This window comes from Pan troglodytes, chromosome 2 (genome assembly GCF_028858775.2).
Source record: "Pan troglodytes isolate AG18354 chromosome 2, NHGRI_mPanTro3-v2.0_pri, whole genome shotgun sequence".
NCBI lineage: Eukaryota > Metazoa > Chordata > Mammalia > Primates > Hominidae > Pan > Pan troglodytes.
The window spans coordinates 200,775,763-200,791,189 of NC_086015.1; the positions used below are offsets into that span (position 1 = coordinate 200,775,763).

The window sequence follows — 15,427 nt, forward strand, 5'->3', positions numbered from 1 at the left end:
TTGTGCAGTGCCTGAACTGCCCCACTGCATACTGCGGGCCTGGACACAATCCTCCCTTCTGCCAATAAACAGTGGAGCTGCTACCAATGAGTTGTTCTTCCAAGATTGAGGGCAAGAACTGTTCTAGCTCATCTGTAGAGTCAGTTTCTAGCACACAGTTTGGCATATAGTAAGTCATTAATTTGGGATGATGGGGTCAAAGGGTGGCTTGAAGGATGGATGTCTCAAAGGACGGATGGATGGATGAATAATGAATGGATTCATGGAAGGATAGATGGAAGACAGAAAAGGAGAAAAACGTGGTAGTAAAGCAAGGCTGAAGGCAAAAACACCTGGAATGAAGGACTGTGGCCCTCACCTGACAGGCGGCACCCGATGTGAAGAGAGAAGGTGTAAGCAAGAAGTTATAGCCTGCTCATAGTGCCAGCCCTTGTTTCTAAAGCTGCGACTTGGAGCCTTTCCATTAGGGCAGCCAAGAGACCAGGGCAGGCCATCTCCCATTCTCCCTTTCTCAGATCTTCTGTTTTCTCCTCAAGAAATGGGAGTGGAGAAAGTCATGAGGGATTTCTAAATAAGTGTTCAATGTATGAAGACACCAAGGAGATCCTGCAGCCTTTGTTTCTTGGGTAGATCTGGAGGTAATTTCCTAAGAAATAAGCTGAAGGAAGAAAGCATTCCTTTGTAATCTTCTCCAAAGCTCTGGGCAAAGCCTTCTGATAACAAATACTTTTTAAGGGCTTCATGCAATAAACATGGAGCTTTGAGCTAAGCCTGCTTGGGCTCCTGCTATGGTGCACACTGGTCAATCCAGGTTGTTCCAGGCCGTGGCCACTGAGTCCAAGGTAGAAGCCACATCACAGGTACATCCTAGCGCTGGAGGCAGGACCTCAGGTTGTCATTTCTCCAGTGGGAAGGCTACACTGGACTGACTTTATTGATGACTCTTAGCGTGTTTTCCATTCGGTAATGCTGCACAGGAGTGAAGATTCTGACTTGCTTTCTGACCAAGAGCTTTAGATGAGGTGACTTTGGAGTAAGCCTTTGCGTATGCATACATTTTTCCTCCTTCTACTTGAATTTCCTTGACTTCTTTTGCTCAGATGATCCGTGACAGGCAATTTGCTTTATGTCAGGTGAAGGCCATTAACAACCAGGTGAGCGAACTGTGACAAAGTCACACTGGAGGCTGTTTAGGTCCTTGCTGACTTGGCCCTACTGTAAGGCCACGGAAGGCCATTGCATTGTTGTTGAAGGTGATAGTTGGGCCTTTTGCATGGGTCTGTGTTTGTAAAGACCTTTATAACGGAAATCTGTGAAATGTTTGGTACTAAGTCCTTCTGGGGTAACTGAACCACAAACACTCTGGGCATGCTGACCCATGAAGGGAGTGTCAGGTTCCAGGACCAGTCACTAACTTGCAAATAACAACTGTAGCCTGGATTTCTCTTCCTGTGTTTTCTTCGTAACCTTTCAATCAGCATGCGGGCAGCTAGCTGAAGGAGCTTAAAGCAAACCTGGAGAAGCTGATGAACAACACTGGGATCTTATTTGCTGAAATTTCCCTGAGAGCAAAACAGTAAAAGGAGAACTTGGATTTCCAAAACACAGTGGTCATCCCTGTCTTGAAAACAATGTCCTCATTTGAGAAGCAAGTGGCTTTAATCTGTTCCTCACCCCACTGGCTTGTCTCCTAGCTTTTCGTTTGGGTTCTTCCTCTAAAGTGTAGAATTCCAAAAGTGAGGAGCGTGTCTCCTCTGGATCCCCGACCAATGACTGGGCCTGGAACCATCACGAGAGCCCTGAGAAGACCTGCTAGCACCTTGCTGTGGTCTGTGTCCTGAGTGGACATGTCAGTTGCCAACCTTTAACAGCGCTAAGGGCCGACCTCGTGCAGCTGGAAGCTTTTGTGAAAAGGCACTCACAGGATTCCCTGCTGGATGCATGGTGCATGGCTCGACACAACGAAGGGACACAAAAGCAATAAAGTGATGGTCCTTACAGTCTAATGACAAATGTGAATTATTCCACAGCCACCAGGAACCCCTGACTAAGGAACGGGCCCTATCTAGGGAGCAGTTTCAAATCACGTTCTCAGGTAATACCTGGTACTCACATCCAGTCGGAGTGGATTCATCCCAGGTTCCAGGGCAAAGCCAGAGAAAATGCAGAGCCATCACATCTCTCACTTCCCCCAGGATGGGCTAGACTAGTAGGCAGGTCTTCTGGGCAGGAAAAAGACTATACCATATGTGTAAAAACCCTCGCATGCACACTCCCACACACATCTGAGTTGTTTGCCCTGAGCACCTCCAGCATATCCTCTCAGGGTCCATCCTGTATCCCATGCCTTTACCCTACTCCTATCTTTTTTTTTTTTTTTTAAGATGGAGTGTTGCCCTGTCACCCAGGCTGGAGTGCAGTGGCGCAAGCTCGGCTCGCTGCAACTTCTGCCTCCCGAGTTCAAGTGATTCTCCTGCCTCAGACTCCCGAGTAGCTGAGATTGCAGGCGCCCACCATCACGCCTGGCTAATTTTTTAATTTTTAGTAGAGAAGTGGTTTCACCATGTTGGCCAGGCTGTTCTTGAACTTCTGACCTCAGGTGATCCACCCGCCTCGGCCTCCCAAAGTGCTGGGATTACAGGCATGAGCACCACGCCCAGCTAAGGATGCCCATTTTCATCACTGTTATTCAACATAGTACTGGAAGTTCTACCCAGAGCAATCAGACAAGAGAAGGAAGTAAACGGAATCCAAGTTAGAAAGGAAGAAGTCAAATTATCTTTGTTTGCAGATGATATGATCTTATATTTGGAAAAAGCTGAAGACTCCACCAAAGAACTATTAGAACTGGTAAACAAATTTCAGCAAAGTTGCAGGATACAAAATCAACATACAAAAATCTCTAGCATTTGTATATGCCAACAGCAAACAATCTGAAAAAGAAATTTAAAAAGTCATCCCATTTACAATAGCTACTTAGGATTCTATTTAATCTTTTATTACTTTGGTTAAGTTCATTAACCATTTAATTAATTATCAGTTAACTAATTATAGAGATCTTGCATTTCTTTGGTTAAGTTTATTAACCAAAATGTGTATACCTTTATTATACATTTTATCAAAGAAATGAAAGATCTCTATAATTAAAACTATAAAACTTTGATGAAAAAATTTGAAGACCACACACACACACACACACACACACACACACACACACAAATGGCAAGATATTCCATGTTCATGAAGGCATCAATATTGTTAAAATGCCCATACTACCCAAAGAAATCTGATGATCCAATGCAATCCCTATCAAATACCAATGACATTCTTCACAGAAATAGAAAAAAAAAAACAACTAAAATTTATGTGGAACCACAAAAGACCAAGAATAGCCAAAGCTATCCTAAGCAAAAAGAATGAAACTGGAGGAACCATATTAGCTGACCTCAAACTATACTACAGAGCTATAGTAATCAAAACAGCTTGGTATTGGCATAAAAACAGACACATAGACCAATGGAACAGAATAGAGAACATAGAAATAAATCCATACATCTATAATGAACTCATTTTCTACAAAAGTGTCAAACACATACACCGGGGAAAGGACAGTCTTGTTAATAAATGGAGCTGGGACAACTGGATATCCATATGCAGAAGAATAAAGCTAGAACCCTACCTCTGGCCATAAGAAAAAATGGATTAAAGACTTAGATCTCACTTTGGGAGGCTGAGGCAGGTGGATCACCTGAGGTCAAGAGTTCGAGACCAGCCTGGCCAACATGGTGAAACCCGTCTCTACCAAAAATACAAAAATTAGCTGTGCATGGTGGGGCACCCCATAATCCCAGCTATTTGGGAAGCTAAGGCAGAAGAATTGCTTGAATCTGGGAGGCAGAAGTTGCAGTGAGCTGAGATCATACCATCACACTCCAGCCTGGGCAACAGAGTGAGATTCCGTCTCAAAAAAAAAAAAGACTTAAATCTAAGATCTCAAACTATGAAACTACTAAAAGAAAACACTGGAGGAACTCTCCAGGACATTGGACTGGGCAGTTATTTCTTGAGTAATACCCCATAAGCACAGGCAACCAAAGTAAAAATGGACAAATGGAATCACATCAAATTTAAAAAGCTTCAACAAAGTGAAGAGACAGCCCACAGAATGGGAGAAAATATTTGCAAACTACCCATCTGACAAGGGATTAATAACCAGAATATATAAGGATCTCAAATAACTCGACAGGAAAAATTCTAATAATCCAATTTAAAAATGGGCAAAAGATCCAAATAGACATTTCTCAAAAGAAGATATAAAATGGTAAACATACATATGAAAAGGTGCACAACATCATCGATCATCAGAGAAATGCAAACCAAAACTGCAAGAAGATACCATCTCACCCCGGTTAAAATGGCTTATATCCAAAAGATAGGCAATAACGAACACCGGCGAGGATGTGGAGAAAAGGAAATCCTCATACACTGTTGGTGGGAATACAAATTAGCACAACCACTACGCATAACAGTTTCCTCAAAAAAGCTAAACTACCATATGATCCAGAAATCCCACTGCTAGGTATATGCCCAGAAGAAAGGAAATTGTATGGCAAAGGTATATTTGCACTCCCATGTTTGTTGCAGCTCTGTTCACAATAGCCAGGATTTGGAAGCAACCTAAGTGTCCATCAACAGATGAATGGATACAGAAAATATGGTACATATACACAATGAAGTACTATTGAGCCATGAAAAAGAATGAATCATTTGCAACAACATGGATGGAACTGGAGGAAATTATGTTACATGAAATAAGCCAGGCACAGAAAGACAAGCTTCACATGTTCTCGTTTATTTGTGGAATCTAAAACTCAAAACAATTGAGCCCGTGGAGATAGAGTAGAATGATGGCTACCAGAGTCTGGAAAGGGTAGTTGGGGGTGGAGAAAATGAGCGATGGTTAATGGGTACAAAAATATAGTTAGATAGAATAAAATCTAATATTTGATAGGACAATGGAGTGACTACAGTCAATTTATTATACATTTAAAAATAACTAAAAGAGTATAACCGGATTGTGTGAAACATGAAGAAAGCATCAGTGCTTGAGCTGACGGATACTCCATTTACCCTGACATGATTGTTACACATTGTATGTCTCTATCAAAATATCTTCTGTACCCCATTAATATATACATCTACTAGGTACCCATAAAAATAAAAAATAGGCTGGGCACAGTGGCTCGCGCCTGTAATCCTAGCACTTTGGGAGGCCAAGGTGGGCAGATCACCTGAGGTCAGGACTTCAAGACCAGCCTGGCCAACATGGTGAAACGCCATCTCCACTAAAAATACAAAAGTTAGCCGGGCATGGTGGCACATGCCTGTAATCCCAGCTACTCGGGAAGCTGAGGCAAGAGAAATGCTTGAACCTGGGAGGCGGAGGTTGCAGCGAGCCGAGATTGTGCACCACTAAACTCTGGCCTAGGCGACAGAGTGAGACTCTGTCTCAAAAATAAAAATAAAAATAAATTAAAAATTAAAAATTAAGACCAGGCTGTACCCTGAGGTAGTTTAGAAGGCTAAACTCCTATAACTTAGTCTTGGGAGGTCTCAAGGCTTAGCCAGCTCAAATTTTCCATTTCTCCAATAGAAGTTCTCTTATGAACTCTGAAGAAATTGCAGCATTTCTTTTGCTTTTAAATCTATCTACCTCTCCATAATTTTAGGAATACCCACTGGAGTTTCTTCTAATGTAGTGATTAATTCTGGTAAATTCAATATAATACAATTTAATTTAATACAATCCAGGGAAGTGGGGTGGATGGGGAAAGCGGAGAAGTTCATCAAAGAGTACAAAGTTTCAGTTAGACAGGAAAAATAAGCTTTAGTGATTTATTGCACAGAGTAATGACTGCATTAAATAATAATGCATTGTATATTTTATTTTGTTTTGTTATTTATTATTTTTGAGACAGAGTCTCACAATGTTGTCTAGGCTGGTGTCAAACACCTAGGCTCAAGCGATCCTCTGGCCCCATCCTCTTGAGTAGCTGGGACTACAGGCATGTACCACCATACCACACCATTTGTATATTTTAAAATTGCTTGTGTACGATGCTCACGATCTGGCTGACAGGATCATTCATACCCCAAACCTCAGCATCACACAATATACCCATATAGCAAGCCTGCACATATACCCCATTAATCTAAAGTAAAAGTTAAAAATACTTTTTCAAAATAACAAAATAAATAAATAAATAAAATTGCTAAAAGAGTGGTGCATGCCTGTAATCCCAGCTACTCAGGAGGCTGAGGCAAGAGAATCACTTGAACCCAGCAGGTTGTGGTGAGCCAAGATCATGCCATTGCACTCCAGCCTGGGCAACAGAGTGAGACGCCATCTCAAAAAAAAAAAAAGAAAAGAAAAGGGTAGATTTTAAATGTTCTCACAACAACAAAAAATGATAAGTATGTAAGATTCTTAACCACAGTTGATGTACCTCACAGGAAGAGCTTCTCTTTCAAGATGTGTAGCTGCCCGATGGGTTCTTCCTGCCCACTGCACATGCAAAATCAGTTTATGGAGACCATGGCATTGCAGTAAAGAAAGAGGTTAATTGACATGACGCCAGCCACACCATGTGGGAGGCAGAGTTATTACTCAAATCAAACTCATCTAAGGCTTGGAGGTTAGGGATTTTTCAAAGGTAATTTGGTAGGTAGCAGGCTAGGGTATGGGGAGTGCTGATTGGTTGGGTCAGAGATGAAATCATAGGGTGTCGAAGCTGTCCTCTTTCTCTGAGTCGCTTCTGGGTGGGGACACAAAAGCCGTTGGCTGGTCCTGGTGGAGCCATCGGTCATCAGACATGCAAAATCCTGAGAAGATATCTCAGAAGGCCAATCCTAGGTTCTACAAAAGTAATATTATCTGCAGGGGTAACTGAGGAAGTTGCATATCTTGTGGCTTCTGGAATAACACCTCACAATTGTTTTTGTCTACACCTTAGCAGAATTTAGGCTCCTCTCCTCCTCCTAGCCTGGTGGTCTCTCATTAGTATTACAAGGGTGGTTGAGTTTGGGGGAAGGGTTATTATAATTTAAACTATAAACTAAATGACTCCCACATGTAGCTTGGCTTAAACCCAGGAATAAGTAAAAGCAGCTTGAAAGCTAAAGGCAAGAGGGAGGTTGGCTAGATCAGCTTTCTTTCACTGCCGTTTTTTTCTCACTGTGATAATTTTTGCAAAGGCAGTTTCGATGTGATTGGATTTTTGGATACTGTGAACCCTGAATATCTGAGACTGGTCTCAGTTAATTTAGAAAGTTTATTTTGCCAAGGTTGAGGCTGCATGCCTGTGGCACAGCCTCAGGAGGTCCTGACGACATGTGCCCAAGGTGGTCAGGGCACAGCTTGGTTTTATACATTTTAGGGAGACATGAGACATCAATCAATATATGTAAGATGAACATTGGTTCCATCCAGAAAAGCAGGACAACTCAAGCAGAGAGGGATCTTCCAGGTCACAGGTAGGTGAGAGTCAAATAGTTGCATTATTTTGAGTTTCTGATGAGCCTCTCCAAAGGAGGCAATTAGATAAGCATTTATCTCAGTGCATGGAGGGATGACTTTGCATAGAATGGGAGGCAGGTTTGCCCTAAGCCATTCCCAGCTTGACTTTTCCTTTTAGCTTAGTGATTTTGGGGGCCTCAAGTTTTCTTTTCCTTTCACATTTCCCCCCTTTTCTGTTTAAAAATCTTTTGGAGAAAGCATTTTAGAAGAAAACGAGTCTCTGGTCTCAGGTTTCGTCTGGTCTCTCACAGCTGGGATGGTTTATTCCTAGGCAGGTGGGTCTTGAGTTATTAGGAAAGCTCATTTTTATCAGGTTGAGAATCCTCATGTCCTATGAAGAGAAAATAGGTGGAGGAAGGGAGAAAAACAACAAACAAAATAACAATCCTAGAAAATCTATATAGGCCACATTACTCTGAAGTCCATACACCAGTAGGCAGGTATGAAAGTAGCTTATATATGTAAACAGGTTGCTGTTATTTTCTTCTGAAGTTTAAGTTGTCTAGCTTCAGTTCACAGGGCTTCAAAAAGCACAGCTTAGCTTTCAGTGACTCCAAATTAGGAAAAATGGAAAAAAGAAAGGGAAAAAATTGAAAACATTATTTTGAAGACTTGTAGCCAAGAAAAACTAGAATTTGGCCCAAACTGTAGAAAATAATAAAAATTGGAAAACATTGGGCAAGACTAGAATCTAACAACAGGTGTACTATAGTTTTTAAAACATATTTTTCTCTCTCCAGTTTCTCATTTTTACTAAAGACAAATCATGGTAGGACTGATTTCCTTTATTATACTTGGCCTGATTATTTGTATACAGTGCAGCAAGAATAATTATTTTTTTACACAGGCTTTTAAGTTGGCTTTGATGGAACTTTATTCCATAGAAGGAATCTCAGAAAAGACTTGTTTAAAGCTGAGCCCTGCCATGGATTTGTACCATCAAATACCTATGAGTTGCATGAATTCCTCTCCTTTTGAGGTCCCGAGGTAAAACTTGGGGCTCCTGGGCCTGTCAGAAAGTGACATTCTTTATTTACCACAGATCAGGAACCCTGTTCAGGGACTGTGTAGACAGGGTATTTGGCCAGCTTTCCCTAGGGGCTTTTACTGGCTTCATAAAACAAGTTTAATTCCTTAAAGGAAAGCACACCATTCCAGTCAAAGCCATGGTAGAATAACCAGTTTCTTCAATTGTGTCCTGTTACAAATAAAAACAGATTATTATTGCACTTATGCAAATAACTATATTGCGATAAGTTAAGAATACTCACAAATAGTTTCCAAATTCAGGAGAAATCAGGCAGAGAGAAACAAATATGCTCCAAATTTTGTTCATAGGAGTATAATAACTTGTTAAAAGCAGTCAATAGCTCAAAAGAAAAGTTTCCTTGACTCTGAAAAAAACAAAGGATCAACGTTTTAAGCAAAAAGTCAAAAAGATTACTTTAGTCTTCTATAAGTTCAGTCCATGTAGTTCATTCCTGTTCTGCTTGATATTCATGAACATTTCAGCTCTCCATGAGTCCCGAAAGTTTTTCCTCTATTCTGATGTCACAATCTCCAAAGTTACCAGAAACCTGCATTCAAGAGCACCTTTTAGAGTTCTACAGCTGATTATAAAACCACTTTCTTTCTTTTTATTTTTTTGAGATGGAGTCTCACTCTGTCACACAGGCTGGAGTGCAGTGGTATGATCTCAGTGCACTGCCACCTCTGCCACCCGGGTTCAAGTGATTCTCCTGCCTCAGCCTCCTCAGTACCTGGGATTATAGGCACCTGCCACCATGCCTTGCTAATTTTTGTAGTTTTAGTAGAGACAGGGTTTCACCATTTTGGCCAGGCTGGTCTTGAACTCTTGACCTCATGATCCACCCACCTCAGCCTCCCAAAGTGCTGAAATTACAGGCATGAGCCACCGCACCCAGCTATAAAACCACCTTCTAAAGAGGACCAAAACAAGACAATTGTCTGTGGATAACAAAAAGTTTAGGGCAGCCATAGTCAAAGATACAATTGACAAGGAAATTTGCTACCTCTGTGGCACAAAATAATGTAACATAACATTATTACTGATAATGTACAGTAAGTCATATCAGAATTATAGGAGTTTCCCATAATTTTAGAACACATACCAATAACATATTTATACAAATACAGTCCAAAGAAAACCAAACACAATTTCATACTTGACAATGCTTTCTGTATAATTTTTATACCAAATAAGCCAAATTATGTCATTTTTGGACTTTAGGGAACCTAGTATCTTAAATGATTAGGACAGAAAAATACATAATTTATAATTTGATTTTGGAAAGTTTGTCAGATATCAAAGGTTTAAAACACTTGATATCACAGGTCATTGTAAAATAAGTCACTCATTTGACCAAAGTGATAGCTGAAGGATTTCAAAAAACAGGCAAAAGCTTTCATTGTTTTGGAGAGGAGACTTAATTTTTCAAACAATAAACCCTCATTTAAAAAAACAGCAGGAAGCTAATTAAATTTGTTTTTCAAAATTTTATAAACAAGCTATAAAATTTTAATCTTGACCATAACGTATAACTTCCATAAGCCTTTTATAACCTTTATTAAGGAGTCAGTTAATGCTTCAAGAAAATGTTGTTAATCTGACACAGGGGCCCATGTGCTGGTCTTGTGTCAGTGTGCCTTTGACATCAGTGATTAATTTACAGAGAAACTCAACTTATTTTATCTCTCAAAATTGGCCCTTACAATCTCACGTGCCCATGCTAGTCCCCGGGCCTTGAGGACTTGAACAGCTTTAATTCTGAGTGTCAGGATGCAGTTCATTTTGATTGGCATCTTCTACTGGGCCTGAGGATGAGGCTTGAATCGCTGTCAGTGTTTAAGATTTTCTACTGGGCCTGAAGATGAGGCTTTAATTACTGTCAGTGTTTAATATTTAGCAGGACTTGGTGCCCTTTTTAGACCCAGGAGTCAAAGCCCTGTAACTTTATGTCGGAAGGACTTGAAAAGCGCATACAGAAAGATACATGGATGTACTAACCCTAATTTAAGAAAATTTTTTCAATCTCAGTTTTTTTCTTAAGTAAATCAAAATTTAATAATAATGGCAATTATTTCAGTAAACCATAAAATCTGTTAGGCCAGTTACCAAAAGGCAAAAGAAAAGACCTTCTGCACTGCACAGAATATTATGATTGAAAGAAAACACTTCCTTTAGACCTTTAAGAGAATATTGTTAGCATCAGGCCACAAGAAACAGAACTTGAGGAAAAAAACTTTTATGAGCTGACAATGAGTTGAGGGAGAGCATTACTATTTTGCACCCTTTCAAAGAGGAGAGAAAATAAAAAATGGTGAGATGCAACAAAAGTTGAACTTTGGATTAAAAAAATCAGAGTCTCTTATAATTTATTAAGAGTAAATAAGTCCCTTAAGAAAATTCATTGTTTTAACCAATTATTTAGTGTATAAGTTTTTTTTTACATCAAGCCCAATCTCTAGAAAGATCTTCCGCCTCAGCCTCCCAAGTACCTGGGATTACAGGTGTGCACCACCACATCCAATTGATTTTTGTATTTTTAGTAGAGACTGGGTTTCGCCATGTTGGCCACGCTGGTCTTGAACTCCTGACCTCAGGTGATCCACCCACTTCGGCCTCCCAAAGTGCTGGGATTACAGGCATGAGCCACTATGTGTCTGGCCCTATTTGTATTTTAGATTTGTGCTGTTCAAAAGGTTTCCCCAGTAAGCATATACTACTTTTATAATGAAAATTTTAAAATTTTTATGGATTTTGGTTTTTTCCCCCCGATTTACTGAGGTATGATTGATGAATTAAACAAAAAACAATACTGTATATATTTAAGGTGTACAATGTGATGATTTATTTTGTGAACTGATGACACAATCAACTTAATACACATCTCTCACCTCATACAATTATCCTTCTTTTTGGAGATACAGATGCCTAAGGTCTACTCTCTTCGCAAATTTCAAGTTATATTAACGATAGCCACCGTACTGTATAATATTAACTCTAGCCACCATGCTGTATAATGTTAACTCTGGCCACCATGCTGTATAACATTAACTCTAGCCACCATGCTGTATATCAGACCTTCAGAACTTCATCTTGTAACGGGAAGTTACACCTTTAATCAGCATCGCCACAGTCTGCATTCCCCCAGCCCCTGGCAACCACTGTCCTATTCTGTTTCTGTGAGTTGTGACAGTTTTAGATCCACATATGAGTGACATGCAGTATCTGTCTTTCTGTGCCTGGGTCGTTTCACTTAACATAATGACTTTGGGTTCATCCACGTTGTCACACATGACAGGATTTCCTTCGTTTTCATAGCTGAATAATATTCAGTTGTGTATACACACCACATTGTCATTAAACACCAAAAATTTTTAGGTTGTTTCCATATCTTGGGTATTGTGAATAACGCTGCAATGAACATGGGGGTCCAGGTGTCTCTTTGAGCTTCTGATTTCATGCCCTTTGGATATACACCCAGAAATGAGGTTGCTGGAGCACATGGTAGTCCTGCGGCTTTTGAGGAACCTCCAGAGTTTTCCACAATAGTTGTACTAATTTACATTCCCACCAACAGCACACAGGGTTCCCTTTTCTCCACATCCTCACCAACACTATCTTTTGTCCTCTTGGTAACAGCCATTCTAACTGGAGCGAGATGAGATGATACTCATTGGGGCTTTAATTTGCATTTCTCTGGTGCTTAGTGATGTTGAGCATTTTTTCATACATCAACTGGCCATTTGTATGTCTTCTCTGGAAAAATATCTATTCAAGTCCTTTGCCCATTTTTAGTTGGGTTGTTTTTTAGTAGGCTTTAGTAGGTTGTTTTTAGTAGGGCTTTTTTTTTTTTTTTTTTTTTTTTGCTATTTTAGATACTAAGATATCATTAGATATATGGTTTGGAAAATATTTTTTCCCAACCTGTAGTTTTGCTGATTTTTTTTCTTGGCTGTACTGACACTTCTTAACTTTTAAAGTGGCTAAAGTAACTGCCACTGTATAAAATTAAAGTTTTTCATTTTCATTATGTGGAGAAGACAGACTTATCTATCCCAGGAATCAGTATAAACACAGAACCCACTAAAACAAGAGAGATTTTGCCAGAAAACCCCATGTGACTCTTCGGGCCGCAGGTGCCTCATCTAAAATCGGGAGAGGTAAGCTGTGAAGCTGATGGCAGCCACTACCGACTACTGAGGGCCATGCTTTCTCACCCCGAGGCAGGTGCTGCTGTCCTCACCCTTTACAGGTGAGGAACCACGGCTGGGAAAGGCCATCACCCTCACACGGTTATATCAAGGCCTGTGTCTGAACTGCTATTCTACAATGCCTCTATTTTCCTTAAAATAAAGACACTCTAAAAGAAATTTATTCATTTTTACAAAGGAAATAAAGTAGAAATTAGATTCCTACCCTGTGGCAACAACAGTGTTCTTTGCTCTTATGCGACAGATGGACCCGTCCTGTATGCACAGTGCGATGACACCACGGCACTCTCTGTTCTCCATCAGGAGGTCCAAGGCAAAATACTCCACAAAACAGCTGGTATCATATCGCAGAGACTAAAAGAAAGAAAAAAAAAGGGCAAGAAGTGTTAAGCCAACCTTTAAGGTTTTAAGGTGATATCTGCTCATGTGAACGGGTGAAAGAACTTGATCCAAATGGACCAGGTAAATCCAAGGAGATCAGCAACAGTGTCAGTGACACTGTCAGAGCCCGAGAGGCATTCCACGCCGAGCAGTACAAACAAGGCAGGTGTGCTAGAGAACGCAGCAGCAACAGCTCCTACTTTGGTGACACATTTCCTACTTCTACACAACCCGAAGAGGCACTCCACACCGTCCGGTGGCCGCATGCAGCTCCACTCGGAGTCTGGTGCCAGAGTGAGGTCCACAGACCATGGGGTCACAGCCCAGATGGGAGCTACTGGCAACACATAACCACTTAATTAATTAAAATAAGTCAAAACATTTAGCTCTTCAGCTACACCAGCCACATTAGCAACAGCCCCATGTGGCTGGCAGCTACCAAAGCGGACGGTTGCAGACGAGCAGATTCCGGCACCGCAGAAAGGTAGGCGCCGGACAGCACTGCCCGCCTGGACCTGCCGTTCCCTAAGCCAGCGCAAGCTGCTCTCGTGAGCCTGGGCCAGCTCCCCACATGACAGCTCCGGCTCCGGACGGAGCCGCTGTCTCCTCCCACCACACACTTGTCGATGCACTCAGCCACAGAGAAGTCACTGGTGTTCTAACAACCTGCACATTACTGATCCGTCCCCATGCATCAGAAAACAACAAAGCTCAGAACATGGATTACTCTGAATCAATACTGTTCAGGATATTATTTGGTCACGCCAAAGTTGACCCTGATTACCCAGTAACTATTGTCATCTCAAGTCTTTGTCCAGTGGTAACAGTTAATATTAAAACAATCCATGGCCGGGTGTGGTGGCTCACGCCTGTAATCCCAGCACTTTGGGAGGCCGAGACGGGTGGACTGCCTGAGCTCAGGAGTTCGGGAGCAGCCTGGGCAACATGGGAAACTCTGTCTCTACTAAAATACAAAAAATCAGCAAGGCGTGGCAGTGTGCACCTGTAGTCCCAGCTACTCTGGAGGCTGAGGCAGGAGAATCGCTTGAACCCGGGAGGCAGAGGTTGCAGTGAGCAGAGATCGCACCACTGCACTCTAGCCTGGGTGACAGAGTGAGACTCCGTCTCAAAAACAAAGCAAAACAAAACAAAACAAAACAAACCAATCCATTCAGGAACTCGGACGTGGTAAAAGAGCCTTAAAATACTTGCTCTTTGTCTTTTTTTGAGACAGGTCTCCTGTTGCCCAGGCTGGAGTGCAGTGGTATGAACATGGCTCACTGTCTCAAGTGATCCTCCTGCCTCAGCCTCCTGAGTAACTGGGATTACAAGCATGTACCACCATGCTCAGCTACTTTTTAAACTTTCTGTAGAGACAGGGTCTCGCTATGTTCTCCAGACTGGTCTCAAACTTCTGGTCTCAAGTGATCCTCCTGCCTTGGCCTCCTAAAGTGCTGGGATTACAGACGTGGGACGCTGTGCCTGGCCTGCTTGCTCTGTTCTTACATGCTGAGTCTCACATATCCCAAGTGAAAACCTGGTATATAAGATTATCAATTCAACTTTCCAACATAGAGGCAGCAACTCACACATTGCCTCAGGGGCAGCTTCTCAAGGCACACGTCTGCTCCTGTCACATCCACAGTCGCTGCATGTGCCCCACACCGCTGTTCTCTGTTGCTTTTTACGTAATCTCTGGCTGACTCACTGGGCACGCTAACCCATTCCCCGCTGTCACCATAAGCCCCAGCACTACGTGTCCTGTCTCAGGTGGACGGAGGGCGGCCTTACCCTCCCATATGAGGTGTGCAATATTGAGTGGCCGGTCCGATCAGCCACACAGCAGCACCGATGGGCCTGCCCGCCCTTTCCAAACTTGAGGCTCTGTCCGCCAAATGCACGCGGATAAATCTTCCCATCTTCAGTTCTGCTAAACGGCATGCCATACTTTTCTACCTGTGAAAGATAAAGACAAACAAAAGCCTTATTACCTTAAAGGAGTTAAGATATTCATAGCTAATCTACACTAAACAACTTTAATACAAATCTGCAAACCCAAATTAACCTATTTTATGAAAAATAACACTTCATCAAAGAGAAGTTTTTCTTATTACATGTAATACATAGTTCATGATGGACAAAGACTTCTCTTGTGAGCTTTGCTAATCACCATTCTTTCGGCTGCCACATCTGCCTCAATTGCTTACATTTTTTTCCAGGACTCTTGTACTA

At 41.6% G+C, this 15,427-nt stretch overlaps 1 protein-coding gene across 1 annotated transcript in view; it reads right to left on the reverse strand.

Annotated features, from left to right (window-relative positions):
• Window positions 1-15,427, reverse strand: part of LOC107970891 (succinate dehydrogenase [ubiquinone] flavoprotein subunit, mitochondrial) — a 34,089-nt gene that overhangs the window by 12,494 nt on the left and 6,168 nt on the right. The window contains 2 exon segments of the mRNA XM_063806397.1: window positions 13,020-13,168; window positions 14,987-15,151. Of these exon segments, the coding sequence (XP_063662467.1) occupies window positions 13,020-13,168; window positions 14,987-15,151 (314 nt within the window).